Raw genomic sequence first — 24,898 nt, 5'->3', positions numbered from 1 at the left:
TTTTCTCTATGGTTTTTGGATCATTGAGTGGTTACTCCTAATTTCACATTTTGGCATATTGTTCTTATGCAACTCGTGATTTGGCCAGACACCATACCTTATATTCACAATATGAACCAAAAATAATGGAACCATTATCAAACCAAGCATTTCCATATCTATTTAATAAGATAAAAGTTACTTTGAGCCTTTTTTTCATATAGTGGACACTTTCCAAAGCAAAATGTCTATGTCTGATAATTTGTTTGCCTTTTCTTCTATATATAGAGGAGCACAAGAGAGGGGTCTGTACCTTTCATTCTAAACTTCTCTACCTGGTGAAAAAACAAATTGAAAACCTTGGTATGTATCTACTACTGAAATGATTAATACCTTATATGACAAGTGGATAAAATATAGATTATTGCAATATGAAGCTTGCAGGTACAGTAGGTCATAGAGTTGCAGTAATGGCGGCACTGACATAGTAGGTTGCTTGATGTTTGTAGAGTCTATGTGGGATTGCTTAACATCCAATTTATTGGAAAATATGAAATGTACGATAAACAGGTTGGGAACTGAATGACCTTTTGTTAATGCAACCTCAATGGTATTTATTAAATTTGATAGTACCATTTAAGAAATAAAGGTTCTTGGTAGTACAATGGCATTTTATATATTCCATTTAGAATAATTTCTTCGGTTTTCAAGACTTCTGTCATTCAATTTGCACCTTCACTGCTGCCTGGAGGGAATAAAAATCTGTCCTGGTCATGTAACACCCTGACAGATGTGTGCCAGCATCTTTTAGAACAACTGGAAAAGAATTTTATTTTCTGCAAGAAAACAGTGAATAAAACTCCTACTAAATGTCTGTAAGAAGAGACCAGGGTCCAACAAGTTCAACCTTCCTCCATCAATTATACATTTTGTCACCAGATTATCTATAACCCACAATGTTATGTGCACTGAGGAAATCGTCAGCCCTTTTTTAAAAGCTGTTATAGTGTCTGCCATTACTACCTATTGTGGTTGGCATTCCACAGTCTGACTGCTCTAACTGTAAAGAACCCTTTCCTATTTAGCTACCGGAATTGCCTTTCTTCCAAACCGCAATGAGTGCCTCCTGGTCCTTAGTGTGGCCCTTGGTAGGAAAAAGTCATGTGCCAGTGTTTTGTACTAATCAGATGTATATTTATACATATAAATGAGATCTCATTTGAGGCGTCTTTTTTTCTAAGCTAAACAAGCCCAACTTTTCCAACCTCTCATCATATGAGAGGCCTTCCACCCTTTGTAATTTATCTAGTTGCCGCCTTTGAATTGACTGTAACTTCTGTATATTCTTTCTAAGATGTGGAGCCCAAAACTGGATCCCATATTCTAGATGTGGCCTCACCAGTGATTTATAAAGGGATAACAATACGTTGGGATAGCAGGATCTTATCTCTCTTTTTATACATCCTAAAATCTTGCTTGCTTTTGCAGCTGCTGCTTGACATTTCGTACTGCTGCTCAACTTACTTATAACCACAATACCCAAGTCCTTCTCCTGTTCTGTAGTCCCGAGTATACTCCCATTTAATGTGTATGCAACAATAGGATTATTTTGTAGTGTTAATATTGTGAAGAATAATATTAATATTGGGAAAAATTTATAGAAAAGTATACAAAACCATTGCATCACTTTGCATTATACAGTACAGTCTGTGTTTGCTAAAACTGTAGTAATCCTTTAAGGCAAGAAGAAAGCAATAAACATAGTAGAATAAAATGTTTGATATTTTTCCATTTCAGGTGATTTTTGCTGCTCTCCTTGGATCTCTGCTTGCTATTGATGTAAAAACCTCTATAATATTCTATTAGATATTATTATGTATTTTACATATAATCTGGGTAAATTCTGCTTCTGATTTTCTTTTTTTGCCCTTATTTCTGAAGCAGTACTGTTGTGTAATCTGGCTACATACTTGCTTTGATATGTTCTTGCCACTAGTGATGAGCGAGTATACTCGTGGCTCGGGTTTTACCGAGCATGCTCGGGTGACCGCCGACTATTTTGGCGTGCTCGGAGATTTAGTGTTTGTCAAAGTAGCTGCATGATTTACGGCTAATAGACAGCCTGAATACATGTGGGGATTCCCTAACAAACAGGCATTCCTCACATGTATTCAGCCTGTCCAGCAGCCGCAAATCATGCAGCTCCGTCAACACAAACTAAATCTCCGAGCACGCCAAAATACTCGGAGGACACCCGAGCATACTCGGGAAAACCCGAGCAACGAGTATACTCGCTCATCACTACTTGGTACCTATCCCTTGTTAGATTCTCATTTTCATACTTTTCTTGTTTTCGTTTGGTATTTTAGAAAATTGTAAGTAACTTTGTAATATTTTCCCACAGAATATACGGTAGATATTAACAATCAAGGGAATGTAGGTCATAATGTGCATCAGATGGTGAATATCAGCAAGCAGGACCAAGTGGCCAACATTAACCATCTGAATGGCTGCAACTCATGGAATTCCATCTTTGACTACAGGAAAGTGAGTACTTGTCTAAGCCATCCTGACATTTGTCTGCTTAAACTTATTATTATTATTTCTATTAATACTTTTATTATATAGCCATTACGCTTTTATTTTGAAAAATTGAAAACCGCATTGACTGAAACTTTTATCTCCAATGCTGCATTTACACTAGTCGATAATTGTTCCTAGGACGACTTGTTTCCTGATTACCGGCCAGTCTAAACAGGCCACCGCTCATCCAATCAAAGAGAAAAGCACTTGTTCATTAGATAAAATGATTTTTAAGCTTGCTTAGAAATCATTCTTCTCAGCAGCACATCCCCCTGTGTAATTAGGACATGTGCTGCCGAGAACAATAATATTCAATGCTCTATACGCATGTAAATGCGTTCAGCCTGTTTAAACTTGCATGTAGCCAATCATTTTTTTTTATTAGCAAATGAACCGTCACTCTATCATACAATCCCTATAAAGTCTGGATTTTAGCTACTGTATGTTAAAGCATTGGTGTGCCAGGGGAGGAGGAAAGACATAATTTGTAAAACCCAACAAGAGATGAAGACCGGTTTGCATCTATTAGTTATATTATTTTTTTATTCTTCCCCTTTAACCTATTTAATACTGTAAATTTACAATCACAATATCCATGCAATTGCTGAATGGGTAACCTCTGTTTTCATCCTTTTAACTTAAGGGCATGTTTGCAACCCGATTCTATGGAAAGAAGATGTGTGTGGTGACAAAAATTGATAACACTCTCTTCCCTCACCTGGAAGGTCTCCAACAGAAACCAGTAAGGAGATCGGTCATTTACTCTCATAATATTATAACTAGACACAGTATATTTGGGTAAAAGGATATTTGATCAATTTCAATTTATCTCGCAAGGATTTTATGACTTTCTGGACAATATTTTAGCTAAGGTGATGAGTACATAGGTAAAAATGCATTCAGGTTTTGCTTGACACCACTAAAGTCCTAATCTTCAAGACTTTAGATGCCAATGTGCCCTGTTTCGATGGCTTCATGGTTTTAATACATTTCCAAATCATAGTGCATTGTGTCCGCCAATAAAAACACTGAGCAAACCTGATCCTCTTGCAATAACAAGGGCTAAATTCATTACATTAACTTCATCAAATTGAGTACTGTATCCTTGAAACATCTTTGCCGGTTTCCGCTTCGGCCGCTAGGAGACACCGCAACCTTGTTGCGGATGATGCTTGACAGCAGTAATCATATTTTATTCATGATACTTTTGCTTCTGCCAGTCCAGAACCTATGGTGATATTTTTGTTTGGGTTTCTTCATGTTGTCAGCACTGGGTGAGATTGTACACTACATAAACTTTTGAGAGGCATTTCATACTGCCAGTCAATGTTTGAGCTTCCTGGTTTTACCTGCGTTCTGGGCATCAATTTTTTTATTCTGATTTATTCTGCTCAATGACCTCAGCTTGCTTGGCAGTTTTGCACCTCCCTTACCTCCTGGATCTGACCCAGCTACCTGACTATGCTTCTTGCCAGCTTGCACCAGTGAAACAGCAGCTGACTCTGTGGCCCAAGCACCCATGTTTAAGTCAAGGGCAACCCCTGGGTACTGGGGAACTGAGTAGCTGGAGCCGAGCCTGTTTGTGGTAGACAGTTTGGAGCTGCCAGGTGACCACGAACATTGCTTGTATGACAGTCATGTTCATGTATTTAAACTGACCAATTAGATAAGAAGTTCAGCCTTTATGTTAATGAGTAACCACTCCTTTGTACGAGCTAATAAAACCAAGAATATTCAATAAACTTCCAGAGTTCTGCTGGAAAGGATTGCTGCTAATTAGGCTTGGCGTCTTTCTTTCCTTGAGCGCTCAATAAGACTCTGTCTAATTTGGGCAGGCCGCAGCACACACAGGGATATATATATATCTATCCATATAAATTTCTTCCATCGGGATAATAGGCTTGGATATACCTTTTTTGTGGTGATATGAAGTAGCAAAGATCATCCAAACATATTCCTCCATTGGAAGACTCTTGTCATGATAGAGACAGAGAGTAAAACATGTCCTCTCTTGATGACAATCCCTTGTTAAGTAGAAATTAAACGAATGGCCACCCATGTAATTCATCAAAGTGCTAGATCCATCAATCTTAGAAGGGAGGCTCTGCCTAGGACAGAGTCTGTCATTGTTATATAGTCCCTTTAATATAAGATAATATTATAATTACACGTTTGAAAGAGTTGGAAACTTATTTTCACTCTTAGGTGAAGACCACCCACGCATCTCTTCAAGTATAATGTCAACAGTGTTCCCATTGCTAATATTGGCATGTATGGAGCCCATATTGAAGCCCTGTGCCGGGGAATACCGTCCTACACTTCGGATGTAAATCAAGGTGAGTTCTCAATGCCTTTTAATGACATAATGTAACTTAGTGTATGGCAAAAGCCTTATTGTGATCATAAGGTGGAAACATTTTGTGAAATCTTGAAATGACTAATTTTCTTTTCGTCGAGGTTTCTTTCATTACTTTATAGCATCATAATTTATTTATTCAGACCCAATGGATTGACAAGCAATGACTGATTAATATAATTAAATGCAACTTTTCAAATATTCTCTGCAGAAAACCTCCAGATATATCAATTTGTAGAAGCTGGAAGTGATAAAAACAGGAAAATGTTATTATTAGAGATGAGCGACTTTGCCTTTTTTCGGGTCGAGTCAGGTTTCATGAAACCCGACTTTCGCAAAAGTCGGGTCGAACGAAATCGGACGATTTTTGTGAAAAGTCGAAGGCCGAATGAAACATGAAACCCAATGCAAGTCAATGGGGAAGCAAAGTCGGCAGGGAGTGGAGGACAGGAAACACAACTGCAGTGCCCTTTTGAATGCCAAAAACATCAATTCTTATTACTGAAGCATTTCAACCTTAATTTACTTCATAATACTAGTTACGCACTGAAAAATGGGGGTTATTTGGCTAAATTTGTGGGGGGGTAGGGCTGGCTCCAGGTTTTCATGTGCCCTGGGCCAAAGAGCGCCCCTTTAACACATAGCACCACTCATGATGCTCCGATACGGCAGAGAAATAGCGGTATAGTACAATGAAAAATACTTCACTTTTTACATCTCATGACTGATATCCATTTTAAATTCTCCAATAGCTCCAAAAACGGACAGTATATTACTCCATACAGTATTATGGCCACCGCATAGTGCGCTATACAGAGTAATGAGGCCCATATATTTCTCCATACAGAATCATTGGTCCCATATAATGTTTGAACAGTATATGATGAGCTCCTCATAATGCTACAGTATATGTTGGTCCCCATGGATGAAGCTGCATTGTCTTATGGGCCCAAATAATGCTCCATATATAATGGGCCCCATTTCTAATGCTCTAGTGTATAATGGGCCCTGTAAATGCTGCTCCAGTGTCTGATGTCCACCTTTGGAATGCTCCAATGTATGGTGGGCCCCATATATCATTCTCCAGAGTATAGTGCTCCCCAAAAATTGCTGTCCCAACATTGAAAACAATTAAATAAGTCTCCTCAAATAAGTCTCCTTGCTAGGGAATCCCTGTACTAGTCTGGGCGTATAGACGTGATGTCATTGCGCTCTCTGATTAGAATATCACTGTCAGGAAACAAGGAAGACGTCATGGCGGTGGAGCAGGGAGAGGTAAGTATTTCAACTTTGCAAGTGCTGTGATCCTGAGCAAGCAGGGGGGCCCACTCATTGGCGATGGCACTGGCACAGGGCCCCTCATAGTACGGCGGTGTGTCTGACGGCGGGCGGGCCGAACCTGCACTTTCATCTGCACCTTCCTCTTTGTCACCGTGTAAGGTGGTACAGTATATGGGAAGGGTAACCTGAGTTTCATCAGGGTCAGATTCTAGCTGTGTACAGTGAGAGGGGAATGTAGTGGTCTGGGTCAATGTACCAGCAGAATCATCTAGCAGTGGCTGGGCATCAGTGCACTTGTGGCGCCCCCCCGATTACGGTCACCGCAGTGGCATTACCTTCCTCCTAGGGAGTGTGATGTCATGCTTGGGAGCAACGAAGCATCTCTCTAGCAGTTAAACCAACACACAACACATTTCCCACTCCAGGCCAGCTGGGAGACCTCTGAACCTGACTGCTGAGGATCTGCTCTCTGTGGTCGGGAAGAGGTAAGTTAGGGCAGTCTGAGAAGGGAAGGGGAAGTGTCTGGACGTGAGAAGGGGAGCTGGAGGATGAGCAGAGTTAAGGCTCACTCCTAGCTGGAGCGCATTGTTCGGATTCCGGTCTATGAGTTTGTAGGGACACTGACGTTCCTGCAGCCGAAACCGGAGGAAGTAGCAGTTGTAAATGCTCTGTACCCAACTAAGGCTCGGAGGCCCCAGCAGCGACATGTGGGAGCCAGAAGGAAAAGGCTACGGCTGCCTGCCATATGAGAGAGTTCCAAAAGAGAGTCAACAGGGGGAACTTCATTGAACTCAGCACTGCGAGTACCTCAGATAAGCGCTAGAACGGAGGCCACACTACCTATCTGCAGAGAGAGAATTCCAAATTGGCTTCCAGGCTGATCAACTCCTTCTCCATCTGTACTCTGGGTCCTGGACGGCACTTACCAAGTACAGGTAAAGGAACTGCACGACTGTGTCTGTCATCTTTCTCCTGCGCCTGGCGCACGGCTCTGCTACATCCTGCACTGCACACCATCTACCAACTCTTTCATCTGCCCTGCGACTACGGCCCTACCTGTGCAGGGCTTCTACATCTTAGCTGCACCACAACATCTGTCCCAAAGATGTCAGAAACCACAGGTGGCGTTACGTATCATTCACCTATAAACGTAATTCACCCCTTTGCATGGACGCCCAGGGCCATGGAACGGGTCACCACCACCATGACACATCCCTGTGAGACACCGGCCCGGTACCGATTAACCCCACTGCCCTGGCTGGCCACCCACACTCCATGTCAGATTCATCTTGGACTGGGGAATTCACGATTTAACTTGATAACCCAGGCATGGTATGATAGAAAGTGCTACATGGACTAATGTGAAGTGTGGCCTGCTGCATCATTCACTTTGGGTGGGGGTGCAGGACACAAGGAAAGGGGTTCTTCCTGACCAGGAGCCAGCACTTGATGACTCAGTGCTTGCATTTTTTGAAACTTCAGAAGAGGAGGCCATATTTGCTGGAGTCTGTTTCGGCAATATAAGCCAAAACCAGTTCCTCATGCTTCCGGCTTTAAAAGCGGTTAACCTACTCCCAGAAAAGGTAGCCTTTCAGGCGTTCCAGAGTCAGACCATGACGCAGGCTCAACACCTCCTGCCTTAGCTTGCTATTGTGATTTTGCCACTACCAGCAGATGCACCACCACCATCAGCACCAGCTGGCCCCCCCACGTCCGCGGCCTCTTCCATCAAACTTCAAAATTTAGCTCAAAATAGACACAAAATAACATCAGATATATGGCACTGTATCAGAAGCGTACAGCTCTATTCAGTCAAAGGATAATTGTCAATCTCCATATATATTCCATCAGTCACACAGAGACGCTCACAGGCTCAGTATGGATTAGACAAGAATATAAAAAGTAGACAAAGTGTAAAGTATCATCAGATAGCAGGTATATATAGCATAGTATAAACATTAACAATGTACGTCTATATATCAGGAGTAGTGTTGAGCCACACCGCTAGTGTTTTGGTTCGTCGCACATGAGGCAAGTTCGTCGAATGTTCGTCGAACCACATTGAAAACAATGGCAGGCAAACACAAACACATACAAACACATAGAAAACAATTACAAAACACCTTAAAAGGTGTCCCAAAGCCGAAAAAATGCTTAGAAGACAAAAATTAACATATGGAAAAGAGCAACTACATTTAGAAAAGAGGTAGAGGAGTAAAAGGAGGAGGTGGAGGAGACACAGATATAGGCTTGTCATGCCCTTATGAAGTCAAGAAGGGCTGGAATAAAAATGTAAAATACAAACCAAAGAAAAAAAAATTCTGAAATCGAACACTATCATATACCGTCGGACTTCCCACCAATAAATTATGCCAACTGGCGATCGGGCGGCGTTATTCCCACGAACCGCCAAACAGCGTCCATGAAGGCAAAGTGTTTGCTTTCCGGGGGCAGCATGATTGCAAAGCTGAACCTTAAAGGAATGTCCAAAAGGGCACCACCAGGAGTGGAGCCTGCGGCTTAATTGGACTCCACTTGGGAAACCACAACCATGCCACCTCAAGAAAAGATGCACACATTGAAAGTTTTGTCGATTCTGTGTGTGGTGTGGTTTTGTCCGTTTGTAGTTATGCTAGCGATTTGTCAGCTTTATTCCGTTAACGAATGAGACTCCGGCATGCCCCCGCGGTACGCGTCAAGCTTACTAGAGGGATACGCGAGGCTCTGGCATGCGAGATCGAGCAATAACAGGTCTATCATGGCCTTACATGTCTGGGGCTGCATGCATGCTACACTGAAAGGACCAGCTTTTGTCGCTTACAGGTGCAGATAACCCGCTGAACACCGTTAGTGATGGGGATCTGTGATTCCAATTATTCCCCGCGAACGATGATTTCCCAGTAAGTGCAGGTCAACCGCAATTCCTGAATTAGGCCTAACCGGCATTCCTGAAAAAATGCAAAAAATTACATGTCCAAACCACAGGTGCTGTAGCTTGCTTAACAGCTTGGCAGCCGTTCTCAGGCCCAGTATGGATTCGACAAGATTCTAGAAAGTTGATAAAGGGTACAGTTTCACCGGATAACATGTATATATGTAGCATAGTTTACACATTAAAAACATATGTCTATATATCAGGAGGCAGGCTCAGACGGTCTCAGGCCCAGTATGGATTAGATGTGATTGGACAAAGGTGAGAAAGGGTACCGTATCACTGGATAACAGGTATGTATACCAAAGTTTACACATTAAAAACCTATGTCTGTACATCAGGAGGCAGGCTCAGACGATCTCAGGCCCAGTATGGATTAGACGTGATTGGACAAAGGTGACAAAGGTTACCGTATCACTGGATAACAGGTATGTATAGTATAGTTTACACATTCAAAATATATGTCTATAGATCAGGAGGCAGACTCAGACGTTCTTAGGTCCAGTATGGATTTGACCAGATTGTACAAAGTTGAGAAAGGGTACATTATCACTGGATAGCAGGTATATATAGTATAGTTTAAACATTTAAAATCTCCGTGTTCTCAGTATGGATTAGACAACAATCTAAAAAGTCGAAAAAAGGAAATGTATTTGAAGCATACACCAGTATACACTTTTGGTGGTATTTTTTAATCTTCATATATATTTCTGTCTCAGTAAGACAGTCCAGACTCTCCGCAATAGGAAATGAGATGCATGCAATTACTGACAAAAAGTCTAGTGATTGCAGAAATCTAGGAATTACTATTCACGGGAAAAACTTCCGTCACAATTCTCAGAGGTGATGCTGACCCTCAATTAATTAGTGTGTGGAGACAGCAAAAACCTTTCTTTGTGAAGAAAGTGTTGCTGTATCGCAGTACCGTTGATCCCATCACCGTTACTCATATCCAATTTTGATCACAGGGAGAGATGTAAACATGATGCTCACTGCCTATCATGATCTGTCACGTAACTTTGGAGTGCAAAACACAGAAGCCACAGGCCGTAGGCGATTCAATTGGATTGGCATGAGAGGGCACATTTAAAAATGTGCGCTGGAATGTCACACGTCTGTGGGTAGGAAAACTGTGAAAGCTGATGAGAAACCACAACTGCATCTCATTGTCAGTCGACGTCCATAAGAAATGGAAGCCATTGATCATCTGAAGCTAGAGCCCGGCCAGCGGGACAGGGCATAGCTACGTCTTAACCATCATCTTCTATCAGTTCACCAAATTAGTGGCAGTCCCAGTGAAGGATTTGACAGCCCAGATTACACAGCGGAGGAGCAGGGAGAGGTAAACATTGCAAATGCTGGGGTCCTGCCCAAGCAAGGGGGGTCCACTCGTGGGCGTCGGTACTGGCACTCTATCAGTGGCTGTGCATTCATCTTGGCCTGGGTAATTCACGATTTGACTTGATAACACAGGCATGGTATCTGAAAACAGCTCCATGGAGTAATCTGTAGTGTGGCCTGCTGCATCCTTCAATTTTGGTTGGGGTGAAGGACACAAGGAAAGGTGTGGTTCATGACCATGAGCCTCCAATGATGACTCAGTGCTTTTATTTTTTAAAACTTCAGAAGAGGAGGCGATAGAGCTGGAGGCTGAGCCAGCAATGTAAGCTAAAACTTGTTCTTGAAGCTCTGGCTTTAAAAGCGGTTACCTACTCCCAGAAAAGGGAGCCTTCGAGGCCTTGTGGAGCCAGATGATGACGCAGGCTCAACACCTCCTGCATTAGGTGCTATTTTGTTTTGCCACTACCAGCAGATCCACCACCAACACCAACACCATCATTACCAGCTGCCAACCCCCGCTCACTTCCACGGAGTCTTCCACCACACTTCCTCATTTTTGGGGAAAATGTACCCAAAAAAACACCAACTATATGGTACTGTAAAACAAGGTACAAGGTGTATATAGTAGTGGGGAGAATTTGAATCTCTCTAGACTTCAGGACACAGTTGGATTCTGTCAGGCCCTGTTTATATTACACCGCAATGTGACAGGCAGATTCTGGATGGTGTAAAAAAGGTGTATAGAGGACTGGGGAGAATTTGAATCTCTCTAGACTTCAGGACACAGTTGGATTCTGTCAGGCCCTGTTTATTTTACACCGCAATGTGACAGGCAGATTCTGGATGGTGTAAGAAAGGTGTATAGAGGACTGGGGAGAATTTGAATCTCTCTAGACTTCAGGACACAGTTGGATTCTGTCAGGCCCTGTTTATTTTACACCACAATGTGACAGGCAGATTCTGGATAGTGTAAGAAAGGTGTATAGAGGACTGGGGAGAATATGAATCTCTCTAGACTTCAACACACAGTTGGATTCTGTCAGGCCCTGTTTATATTACACCGCAATGTGACAGGCAGATTCTGGATGGTGTAAGAAAGGTGTATAGAGGACTGGGGAGAATTTGAATCTCTCTAGACTTCAGGACACAGTTGGATTCTGTCAGGCCCTGTTTATGTTACACCACAATGTGACAGGCAGATTCTGGATGGTGTAAGAAAGGTGTATAGAGGACTGGGGATAATTGGAATCTCTCTAGACTTCAGGACACAGTTGGATTCTGACAGGCCCTGTTTATATTACACCGCAATGTGACAGGCAGATTCTGGATGGTGTAAGAAAGGTGTATAGAGGACTGGGGAGAATTGGAATCTCTCTAGACTTCAGGACACAATTGGATTCTGTCAGGCCCTGTGTATATTACACCGCAATGTGACAGGCAGAAATTGCCTAGTGTATGACAATCAACAAGGTGTATATAGAATTGGGCAGAATTGGAATCTCCCTAGAGTGTAGGTCTGTAAGAACTGACAAACTCCTCGGCTTTTCCTTACAGAGTCACACACTTAGATAGCTTCAATTTGGCCATGATAACAGCCATTACACGGTACTGTGAGAGGAGCGTACACGTACACCGCAGTACGGTGTATGTAAAATTGTCAAGCTCCATGTTTTTGTATACGGACTGACACACGCTGTCTCTCTCTAGTTTTGAATGTAATCAAACAGCAGATATACTACTTTAAACTGTTCGAAAAACGGACAAAACTATAAGGTGCATGTTAGAGTTGAGCGACTTTTGGTTTTTTAGGGTCGCGTTTCGTTTCGTGAAACCCGACTTTTCCAAAAGTCGGGTCGAGCAAGATCGTCCGATTATAGGGAAAAGTCGGGGTCGTCCCGAAACACGAAACCCAATGTAAGTCAATGGGGAATAAAAGTCGGCAGTGAGAGGAGGACAGGAAACACACCTACAGTGCCCATTTGAATGCCAAAAGCATCAATTCTTCTTTCTTAAGCTTGTCAACCTTAATTAACTTCATAATACAAGTTACGCACTGAAAAATGGGGGTTATTTGGCTACAAACTGTGGGGGGGAGGGCTGGCTCCAGGTTTTCATGTGCCCTGGGCGAAAGAGCGCCCCTTTAACACATACCACAACTCATCATGCTCCGATACGGCAGAGAAATAGCGGTATAGTACAATGAAAAATACCTCACTTTTTACATCTCATGACGAGGCCCATCTATTTCTCCATACAGAAACATTGGTCCCATATAATGTTTGAAACAGTATATGATGAGCTCCACATAATGCTACAGTATATGTTGGTCCCCATGGATGAAGCTCCACTGTCTTATGGGCCCAAATAATGCTCCAAACATAATGGGCCCCATTTCTAATGCTCTAGTGTATAATGGGCCCTGTAAATGCTGCTCCAGTGTCTGATGTCCACCTTTGGAATGTTCCAGTGTATGGTGGGCCCCATCTATCATTCTCCAGAGTATAGTGCTCCCCAAAAATTGCTGTCCCAACATTGAAAACAATCAAATAAGTCTCGCTAGGGAATCCCTGTACTTGTCTGGACAGGTGCTGTATCTTGCTTAACAGCTCGCCAGCCGTTCTCACGCCCAGTATGGATTACACGTGATTGCACAAAGGTGAGAAAGGGTACTGTATCCCCAGATAACATGTATGGATAGCGTACACATTCAAAATATATGTCTCAGGAGGCAGGCTCAGACGGTGTTAGGCCCAGTATGGATTGCACGTGATTGCACAAAGGTTAGAAAGGGTACCGTATCCCCGGATAACATGTATGGATAGCGTACACATTCAAAATATATGTCTATACAGCATGAGGCAGGCTCAGACGGTGTTAGGCCCAGTATGGATTGCACGTGAATGCACAAAGGTTAGAAAGGGTACCGTATCCCCGGATAACATGTATGGATAGCGTACACATTCAAAATATATGTCTATACAGCATGAGGCAGGCTCAGACGGTGTTAGGCCCAGTATGGATTGCACGTGATTGCACAAAGGTTAGAAAGGGTACCGTATCCCTGGATAACATGTATGGATAGCGTACACATTCAAAATATATGTCTCAGGAGGCAGGCTCAGACGGTGTTAGGCCCAGTATGGATTGCACGTGATTGCACAAAGGTTAGAAAGGGTACCGTATCCCTGGATAACATGTATGGATAGCGTACACATTCAAAATATATGTCTCAGGAGGCAGGCTCAGACGGTGTCAGGCACAGTATGGATTTGACGGCCCAGATTACACAGCGGAGGAGCAGGGAGAGGTAAAGATTGCAAATGCTGGGGCCCTGCCCAAGCAAGGGGGGCCCACTCGTGGGCGTCGGTACTGGCACTGGGCCCCTCATAGTACAGCGGTGTGTCTGACGGCGGGTGTGCACCACCACCGTCAGAGACACTTGATTGCACTATGAGGGACCCTGTGCCAGTGCCCGCGCCCAAGAGTCGGCCTACCCACCTGTCCAGGGCAACGGCACTCGCACGGTGTCGTGCGCTAGGTGGTGACCCCGGCCATGGGGGGGGAGGCAGCACAGTTAGGGAGTTTTAGAAAGTGGCATATGTTGATGTTGGACATTCAGCTGATGCAAAAGGCGAAATAGGTGAAGTACCAGGAAGAGGTGGACCAAAGCAAGCCATTTTTCTGTCACCCTATGTGTCATCAGGGGAAGGTGGGACAAAATCCTTGGAAACCCATGCGTGGTTCATTTTAATAAAGGTTAGATCATCCACATTTTGGGTTGACAGACGGGTCCTTTTTTCTGTCAGGATTGATCCAGCTGCACTGAAGACTCTTTCCGATAGCACACTTGCAGCTGGGCAAGCGAGCTCCTGTAAGGCATATTGGGCCAATTCAGGCCAGGTGTCCAGTTTAGCGGCCCAATAGTCAAAGGGGAATGACCTGTGTGGGAGAACATCGATATGGGAGGAAAAGTAGTTTGTAACCATAGTTGACAACTGCTGTCTCCTGTCACTTTCCATCGATGCAGTATTACCAGTTGTGTGAGCGGTATTTGAAAAATCAGTCCACAACATTGTCATGAAACCCCTGTCTCCAACGCCACTTCTGCTGTGTGCACCACGAACACCTCTGCCAAGCTGCCCCCGGCCCGTACGGCTCGTGTGAGAACCATCACCGCTGCTGTGTGCTGGGAATGCCTCAAGCAACCGATTTACCAGAGTTGCTTGTTTATTAGCCAATATTAGGTCAAGGTTCTTCTGTGGCATGATGTTTTGTAATTTGCCTTTATAGCGTGGATCCAGGATGCTGGCCAAACAGTAGTCGTCATCGTTCATCATTTTGGCAATGCGGGGGTCCCTTTTTAGGATCCGCAAGGCATAATCTGACATGTGGGCCAAAGTTCCCGGTGTCAATGATGCACTGCGAGTGCTGGGTGGAGGAGCACTTTCTGGCAAATCCACATCCCTCCAGTCACGCACAAACCCTGTACCAGACCTTGCCACGCCAACATTTTCACTTGCCCCACGAGATGCATCCTCCTCCCCTACGTAATCATCCCTATCATCCTCCTCCTCCTCCTCCTCTTCTTCCTCCACCTCGTCCAGGAGAGGTCCCAGAGCAGACAATGGCTGAATGTCATCAAGGATTCCCTCCTCCTCTTCCTCCTCATCAACATTGGCTGCAGACGCCTGCTCCTTAAGGTGCGTCAAAGTTTGCATGAGCAGACGCATAAGTGGGATGCTCATGCTTAGGATGGCGTCGTCTGCGCTTACCAGCCGTGTGCATTCCTCAAAACACTGAAGGACTTTACAAAGGTCTTTCAGCTTCGACCACTGCACACCTGTCAACTCCATGTCTGCTCTCAAAGTGCCTGGCCGTGTATCCTCCCACAAATGCATTATGGCCTGCCTCTGCTCGCACAGCCGCTCCACCATGTGCAGGGTGGAGTTCCACCTTGTTGCAATGTCGATAATGAGGCGGTGGTTGGGAAGGTGGAGCAATCGCTGCAGCTTCTGCATACGAACGGAGTGTACAGGCGACCGGCGGATGTGCGCGCACAGTCTTCGCACCTTCTGGAGCAGGGCTGTTAACTCCGGATAATTTTTGAGGAAGCACTGCACCACCAGGTTCAAGGTGTGAGCCAAGCAAGGTATGTGGCTGAGTTTTGAAAGGGCTATGGCTGCCACAAAATTACGGCCATTATCACTAACTACCTTGCCTGCCTCAAGATGTACACTGCCCAGCCATGACTCAGTTTGCTGCTTCAAGTACTCGGCCAGTACCTCGGCGGTGTGTCTGTCGCCCAAACACATCATCTGCAACACAGCCTGCTGACGCTTTCCACTAGCTGCTCGATAGGGGGACACATCGTGTGCAACAGTGGCAGCTGCAGATGGAGTGCTCGTACGACTGCGCTCTGTGGACGAGCTTTCGCTTCTGGAGGAGGAGGGTCGAACGCCTACAGCCAACTGTTTCCTATACCGTGGGCTAGGCAGCACTGTCCCACCACCGCTGTCCCCTGTGGACCCTGCATCCACCACATTAACCCAGTGCGCAGTGATGGACACGTAACGGCCCTGGCCATGCCGACTGGACCATGCATCAGTTGTGAGGTGCACCTTTCCGCTCACTGACTGCTTGAGTGTATGGACAATGCGGTCTTTCACATGATGGTGGAGGGCTGGGATGGCTTTGCGAGAGAAGAAGTGGCGACTGGGTAGGTCATAGCGTGGTACTGCATAGGCCATGAGTTCGCGGAAAGCTGTGCTTTCCACCAACCGAAAGGGCATCATCTCAAACGAGATTAGTTTGGCAATGTGGGCGTTCAAACCCAGTGTACGCGGATGAGAGACTGAGTACTTTCTTGACCTACTCATAGTGTCTGGGAGGGTGAGCTGGACTTGAGAGCTGCATATGGTGGAAGTAGCGGTGGACAGGGCGGACTGAGAGAGGGTTGATGATGGTGATGGAGTTGGTGTTCTTTCTGATGGCCTAGAATCAGTCTTTCGTTGATATAACAGTGGGATTCCCTGACTGCTGTGGCCTTGCAACGACACCTCAACATTTGCTGCTGTGCTAACCGGTGGGCTTACAGTGGGGGAAACAATGTAGCGTTGCTGACTACCTTCGTTGTGATCAGTTGCACATGTGGCACTTGAGGTTTGGTGTTGTGTCCACGCTTGCAAGTGCATGCTGGTTAAATGTCTAAGCATGCAACTGGTATTCAAATTTTTCAGATTTTTCCCTCGGCTAAAGGTCTTTGCGCACTTCTTACAGATAACCTTGGCCTGATCATGAGGATTTTGTTCAAAAAAGTGCCACACTGCACTCTTCCTACTTTGGCAGACATTTTGCGGCCTAGCACGCTGTGATCTTTTGACCCTCTGGACAAGCTGTCCAGCAACTCTTTTGATGTTTGGAACCTGTCTTTGGAGTGCTCCGGGCCTGCCAGATAACAGCTGTTGCGATGTCGATGTCTGCTGTGGATTCTCCTCATCTGAGCTATTGGAAGCAGCACCCTCTTCCCCCAATGGATGCCAATCTGGGTCAACAACTGGGTCATCCATCACCTCCTCTTCTATGTCATGTGCACCTTCCTCTGTGTCACCGTGTATGGTGGTATAGTGTGCGGGAAGGGGCACCTGAGTCTCATCAGGGTCAGAATCTGGCTCTGTACACTGCGAGGACAATGTAGTGCTCTGAGTGAATGTACCAGCAGAATCATCCATCAGCGGCTGTGCATCAGTGCACTCCATGTCAGATTCATCTTGGCCTGGGTAATTCACCATTTCACTTGATAATCCAGGCATGGTATGTGAAAACAGCTCCATGGAGTAATCAGTAGTATGGCCTGCGTCATCCTTCAATCTTGGTTGGGGTGAAGGACACAAGGAAAGGTGTGGTTCATGAACATGAGCCTCCAATGACGACTCAGTGCTTTTACTTTTTACAACTGAAGATGAGGAGGCGATAGAGCTGGAGGCTGAGTCAGCAATGTAAGACAAAACTTTTTCCTGATGCTCTGGCTTTAAAAGCGGTTTGCCAACTCCTAGAAAACTAAGCGTTCGAGGCCTTATGTAGCCAGACGATGACGCAGGGTCAGCACCTCCTGCATTCGGTCCTATTTTGCTCTTGCCACTACCATCAGATCCACCACCAACACCATCATTACCAGCTGCCAACCCCTGCCCAATTCCACGGCCTCTTCCACCAGCCTTCCTCATTTTTGGTAGAAATGTAGACAAAATCCAACAAACTATATAGTAATGTAAAACAAGGTACAAGGTGTCTATAGGACAGGGGAGATTTTGAATTTCTGCACACACTTTTGGACACTGGACACTTTTGGATTGTGTGAGGCCCACTGATATCTGAGCGCTATGTGACAGGCTCGATGGCACTGCTGTGACAAAAGTGACTAGAGGATAAGGGAGATTTTGAATTTCTGCACACACTTGTGGACAGTGGACACTTTTGGATTGTGTGAGGCCCACTGATATCTGAGCGCTATGTGACAGGCTCGATGGCACAGCTGTGACAAAAGTGACTAGAGGATAAGGGAGATTTTGAATCTCTGCACACACTTTTGGACACTGGACACTTTTGGATTGTGTGAGGCCCAATGAATATCTGAGCGCTATGTGACAGGCTCGATGGCACAGCTGTGACAAAAGTGACTAGAGGATAAGGGAGATTTTGAATCTCTGCACACACTTTTGGACACTGGACACTTTTGGATTGTGTGAGGCCCACTGATATCTGAGCGCTATGTGACAGTCTCGATGGCACAGCTGTGACAAAAGTGAATAGAGGGTAAAGGAGATTTTGAATCTCTGCACACACTTTTGGACACTGGACACTTTTGGATTGTGTGAGGCCCAATGAATATCTGAGCGCTATGTGACAGGCTCGATGGCACAGCTGTGACAAAAGTGACTAGAGGATAAGGGAGATTTTTAATCTCTGCACACACTTTTGGACACTGGACACTTTTGGATTGTGTGAGGCCCACTGATATCTGAGCGCTATGTGACAGGCTCGATGGCACTGCTGTGACAAAAGTGACTAGAGGATAAGGGAGATTTTGAATTTCTGCACACACTTGTGGACAGTGGACACTTTTGGATTGTGTAAGGCCCAATGAATATCTGAGCACTATGTGACAGGCTCGATGGCACAGCTGTGACAAAAGTGACTAGAGGATAAGGGAGATTTTGAATCTCTGCACACACTTTTGGACACTGGACACTTTTGGATTGTGTGAGGCCCACTGATATCTGAGCGCTATGTGACAGGCTCGATGGCACTGCTGTGACAAAAGTGACTAGAGGATAAGGGAGATTTTGAATTTCTGCACACACTTGTGGACAGTGGACACTTTTGGATTGTGTGAGGCCCACTGATATCTGAGCGCTATGTGACAGGCTCGATGGCACAGCTGTGACAAAAGTGACTAGAGGATAAGGGAGATTTTGAATCTCTGCACACACTTTTGGACACTGGACACTTTTGGATTGTGTGAGGCCCAATGAATATCTGAGCGCTACGTGACAGGCTCGATGGCACAGCTGTGACAAAAGTGACAAGAGGATAAGGGAGATTTTGAATCTCTGCACACACTTTTGGACACTGGACACTTTTGGATTGTTTGAGGCCCAATGAATATCTGAGCGCTATGTGACAGGCTCGATGGCACAGCTGTGACAAAAGTGACTAGAGGATAAGGGAGATTGGATTGCTTTTAAAAAAGCAGTTTGCGGAGCAGTGGGTAAACAGCAATGCCAGCCTGTCAGGAAGCCTTAAAAGGCAGCCCAACAACCAACACCACTGATACACCACTATATAGCCTCCCCTTGCACTGCACACACAGTGACTGGTGTGTTGTGCAGGCCAAATTGCTAGCAGCAGAAGCAGTTTTTTTTTCTTCTCAGCAGGACAAAAAAAAAAAATTGGGATTGCTTTTAATAAAGCAGTTTGCGGAGCAGTGGGTAAACAGCAATGCCAGCCTGTCAGGAAGCCTTAAAAGGCAGCCCAACAACCAACACCACTGATACACCACTATATAGCCTCCCCTTGCACTGCACACACAGTGACTGGTGTGTTGTGCAGGCCAAATCGCTAGCAGCAGAAGCAGTTTTTTTGTCTTCTTCCCTGCCTAACGCTCTCCCTACAGAATCAGCAGCAACCTCTCCCTATACTAAGATCGGCAGAAGTAAGATGGCGGTCGGCGTGCACGCCCTTTTATACCCCCTGTGATGCCCACCAAAGCAAGCCAATCACTTGCATGCCCTTCTGAAAGATGGTGGTGACCCGTGCCTATGTCATCACGTTGCCCACAGTGTCCGTGGATCCTGATTGGCTGAAAAAGAGCGCAAAACAAACTTTTGAAACGCGACTTTGGCGCGTGAGTCGCCGACCTCGTGGCCGATCTCATCCTAGGGTCGGGTTTCGTTTCCTGAAACCCGACTTTGCCAAAAGTCGGCGACTTTTGAATTTTTTCGACCCGTTTCGCTCAACTCTAGTGCATGTCTGTAAGAACGGACAAACTCCTCGGCTTTTCCTTACAGAGTCACACACTTAGATAGCTTCAATTTGGCTGTGATAACAGCTGTTACACGGTACTGTGTGAGGAGCTTACACCGCTGTACGGTGTGTGAAAAAATGAACGCTCAGTACCTTACCAGGATAAAGCAATAAAATTTGGATTACTTTTAAAAAAGCAGTTTGAACACCAGTGTGCACACAGCAATGCAGCTAGCCTTCAAAAGGCAGGCTAATTACCACCAGCGCTGCTGCACAAAAGCAAAAATCTTCACCTTTCACTGCACAGTAACTACAGTGAAAAGCGCTAGCAGCAGAAGCAGTTTTTTTTTCCTTTTTGCCTTCCTAACGCTCTCCCTACAGAATCATCATCAGCAGCAGCAGCTCTCCCTATTCTGAGATCAGCATGAGTAACATGGCGGTCGGCATGCACGCCCTTTTATACTCCCTGTGACGCCCAACAAAGCAAGCCAATCACTTGCATGCCTTTCTCCAAGATGGTGGTGACCGCTGCCTATGTCATCCCGTTGCCCACAGTGTCCGTTCTTCCTGATTGGCTGAAAAAGGGCGCTAAAGCATCTGTTGAAACGTGACTTTGGCGCTAAAGTCGCCGACCTCGTGGCCGACCCCACGCTAAGGTCGGGTTTCGTTTCATGAAACCCGACTTTGGCGAAAGTCGGCGACTTTTGAATTCTTTCGACCCGTTTCGCTCAACTCTAGTTATTATACTTTGCAAATACAAAATACTGTCCGTGTAAGATGAATTATGAACTAAAACAATATGAACCAGCACCGGGTGACGGAATTGGGGGGCCATTCTGAGCTTTTTATGGTTGGTCCTCCATGTTCATACTGTAGTTGCCAAAATTTTCAGACATTTTCAGAAAGAATGTAATCTTGGCTAATGCTGGATATGTCCTGGTCTGCAGAAGATTGAGATTTCAGTTAACTCCCTTCAAAAGTGGATAATCCTGATGATTTTGGATGGTTCTGGGGTGAGCTTTAAAGGGGTTTGTCTGGTAAAAACAAGATATCTATTGGATAGATGATATCTTACTAATTGGTGGGAGTCCAACCGCTGGGACTTGAACCGATTGGCACAGGAATATTTATCTCACACAGGGCACTTTTATACCGATTATAAAATGGTGCAATACATCAGATGCCTGCCAGCCGCTCAGTTCATTCTATATGGGTCTTCAAGTAAAAGTTGAGCTCAATGTTTCCCAACCTCATAAGGTATGACAGGAGCAGCGGCTGAGCATGCGCACTGCTAAGCAGTACAAACAGGGACAAAATTGCCTCATTCTGCCAATCAGGGTGGGTTCCAGAGATCGGAAACCAACCGATCAATCTACAGGATACGTGATAACTTGTTTTCTTCGAACAACCCATTTAATCATCCTTATTTTATTAATTGAGAAACATGTACAGTGGGGAAAAAAAGTATTTAGTCAGTCAGCAATAGTGCAAGTTCCACCACTTAAAAAGATGAGAGGCGTCTGTAATTTACATCATAGGTAGACCTCAACTATGGGAGACAAACTGAGAAAAAAAAATCCAGAAAATCACATTGTCTGTTTTTTTTTTTCATTTTATTTGTGGTGGAACTTGCACTATTGCTGACTGACTAAATACTTTTTTTCCCCACTGTATATACTGTATATTAGAATGAGAATAATCGAGTGAATGAACATAATCTCATAGTTATAGAGAATACTTAAAATTAAATTGAGACAATAGCACAGTGTAATATTATTAGACCATTGTGACTGTTGATATTAGCGTGTTTTCTTACTTATGTTTCTTTTCTTCTATGCATTAGTGGATGAGTATTATGCCTGTGAAACCAATAGCATCATTGACATTGGAGGCATCAGTTTCTGTTTTTAATCCAGTCTGGCAGCTATACTGCACAACAAAATCCTTTCACGTTCTGTCTTTTTTATATTATCAATAAAGCATTTATTTAAAATGTCAATTTCTCCTCTGTGCTTCTGTATTTCCAGGGAAAGAAATGAAATTACACAAAGGTATAGTTTATAATAATATTTAGACAAAAAAATTTATAAAACGGTAGAAATCCAGTGAAATTTTTTTTAAAAAAGAATGGTAACAAGCTGATTTCTTAATTGAGTATGAGTGAAACATCTATTTTTTTCATTAAGAAAAGCTTAGCAAAAGATAAGAAAGGTAGGGCTTCCTAGGTAAGCAGATAAAATTATCCCTTTGAGAGCCAAGAGGTAACATTTCTAATTGTGGAGAGTGACATGTCTGGCATGCCAGTTTAAAAATTAAATATGCAAATTGCCTCTTCAGATAGACAGATGACTTGAACTCTAGTGCCACCTATTGGAAGTAGCAATCCTAAAAGTCATTATTGACCCTTTAAAGAGTCTTACCATATAATTTAGGATAAAATCCAAACCAGAATCTCAATTTTTCAGAGCAGGCCTTTGACTGGGTTCTAAGGGGTAATGTTTCTCCTTGTGGAGAGTGACCTTTGAAAGCCTAAATGGTGGACAGAAAGTAATTGTCAAATATCTACATCATAGAATAATAATAATAATCTTTATTTATATCGCGCCAACATGTTCCGCAGCACTTCACAACAGTTCATACACAACAGTCATAGCAAAGTTAACGATAATACAACAATTAATGCAAATATAATTACGACCCTGCCTGTTAGAGCTCACAATCTGCAATGAGGTGGGGTAACAAAGTACAGGTGCTTATATGGCGCCCCTGACGCTCGGTCACCACAGAGGTACTGCACCTTCTCCTAAGGTGTAGTGCCCCACCGTCCAGGTAAGGTGGGAACTCCTTTCCACACTCCAACACTCGCACCCCACACAACAGGGTAGTTCTGCACAACCACATTGCGGCTCAGTGCTTAGAGAGTAGCAGAGCACCTTTGGTGGTTCCCTGTTTGGAACACTGGATGTGCTGGGAGGTGGGTGGAGTTAAGATACATAAAAGAGTGGGAAAGTGTAGGATGACAGGTCAGTCTGGCAGAAGGTCAGTCAGGTAGGAAGTCGCTCAGACAGGAGTGAGGATCCCTGGAACAAGGGATGGAGGGAGGAGTGCTGCAGCTGCCTCAGTGATCTGAGCCAGCTGGCATGGGAAAGGGAAAGAAGGAGAAAGACGTAGAACTGAAACCTAAGCTTCCATAAGAGAAAGAAAGACAAGTACGAAACGAAGGAGTAAGGAGAACAGAGAGGACGTGGGTTGGAAGAGGAACCCTGCCTATAGGTTCTCAGTGCAAGGCCAGGGCCCGGTCCCTGAGGTTGTATGGACACTTATGGTTCTGCAGCAGACACCGGTGGAGTAGTTGGCTGTAAATGCACTACTCCCATCTAAGACTTCGGGCACAACAGCATCTGGATAGAGAGTCGGGACTCAGGAGAAGGGAGTCCCCGAAGCAGGCTACAGCTGTCTGCCGTACAAGTAGAGTTCTTGGGAACATCAGTCAGGAGGAACTCCAGTGTAACTCAGTACTAGGAGATCTTCACATTTTAAGGCGCTATAGAGGAGTCGTTCAGAATGGTACATGTTGGCGGAGTGTTGGAGGGGAGCGTTCCATCTTGCCTGGAGGTTGACTGAGTCTCTGACCCGGAGGACACAGCCTGGAGGCAGGCACCCTTGTGTACCGCAGACTGTGAGTAAAGCTTTGGAACTACAAGCCCCGGTTTCCTACATTCATTCTTGTGCCAACCCGCTCAGCACCGCTACATCTGGGTACCATCACTTACACCGCCTGCGCCTCTCCTCACCCATTGCAACTACATGGCCCTGGGGCTACAGATTCACCTGTGGGGAGCTACACCATCTATGCTGCAACACACCACCAGCCCCAGAGGATCCGCATGCAGCGTCGGCCTAACACCTCCCTTGCCGAACACCACAGGTGGCATCGCAAACTATTCCATTTCATTAACTACATTCTCCCATTACTTGGGCGCCCAGGGCCACGGACTGGGTCACCGCTGTTGTGACACATTCCCCTGACACCGGCCCGGTACCGAGTACCCCACGGCCCTGGGAGGGCGACCCACATACTTACAATGATGGTCCAGCCATCTTGAGTTAGTGGGGGTAGATAAAGGCTGCGTAGGCTAGTCACCAGCCAGTATTTGTGGTGCTTTTGGGAGCGATGAAGTTTGATGCAGGATTATGATCAGAGAAGTAGAGAATGGACTATATATCAAAGGATTTCGATTAGGGAATGTGATAGGTCACCGTAAACAGATGTGTTTTTAGGGAGCACCTAAAACTGTGTAAGCTGTTTTCTTTCTTGGGGTAGAGCCTTCTAGAGGATTGGTGCCACTCGTGAGAAGTCTTGGAGTCGGGAGTGGGAGGTACGGATCAGTGCAGATGTTAATCAAAGGTCGCTTGCAGAGCATAACGAGCTTGTAGACCGATAAACAGAAATGACGGAGGAGATGTAGGGGGGTGCCGCACTGTGGAGAGCTTTGTGGATGAGAATAAGCAGTTTAAATTTGATCCTATAATGTATGGGCAGTGCAATGACTGGCACAGAGCGGACGCCGAGTACCGATTAGCCAGATAGACAACCCTGGCTGCTGCATTAAAAATGGACTGGAGAAGGGAAAGTCGAGTAACGGGGAGACCAATTAATAGAGAATTACAGTAGTCATGGCAGGAGTGGATCAGGGAAACATTGAGTGATTTTGTTGTTTCCATGGTGAGAAAGGGTGGATTCTAGAGATGTTCTTTAGGTGTAAGCGGCAAGAGCGGGCTAGGGATTGTATATAAGAGGTGAAGTAAAGATTGGTATCAAACATAAGACCCAGACAGTGGGCCTCCTGCCTAGGCGCTATTGTGGTGCCATCCACGGAGAGGAAGATGTCAGCTTTAGAGAA

At 44.9% G+C, this 24,898-nt stretch overlaps 1 protein-coding gene across 1 annotated transcript in view; it reads left to right on the top strand.

Moving 5' to 3' along the window:
- The window catches only part of LOC141084444 (gastrokine-1-like), a 28,138-nt gene extending 6,233 nt beyond the window's left edge, over window positions 1-21,905 (top strand). The window contains exons 2-6 of the mRNA XM_073569167.1: window positions 1,777-1,816; window positions 2,387-2,526; window positions 3,206-3,360; window positions 4,774-4,898; window positions 21,838-21,905. Coding sequence (XP_073425268.1) covers window positions 1,777-1,816; window positions 2,387-2,526; window positions 3,206-3,360; window positions 4,774-4,898; window positions 21,838-21,905 — 528 coding nt within the window. The remainder of the gene's footprint in view (window positions 1-1,776; window positions 1,817-2,386; window positions 2,527-3,205; window positions 3,361-4,773; window positions 4,899-21,837) is intronic.
- The last annotated feature ends 2,993 nt before the right edge of the window (window positions 21,906-24,898 follow it).

Source organism: Dendrobates tinctorius, unplaced genomic scaffold, assembly GCF_039654945.1.
Source record: "Dendrobates tinctorius isolate UK_male_01 unplaced genomic scaffold, ASM3965494v1 ptg000022l, whole genome shotgun sequence".
Lineage (NCBI taxonomy): Eukaryota > Metazoa > Chordata > Amphibia > Anura > Dendrobatidae > Dendrobates > Dendrobates tinctorius.
The sequence above is the reverse complement of the archived record's forward strand: the minus strand, read 5'-3'. Positions and strand labels throughout refer to the sequence as shown.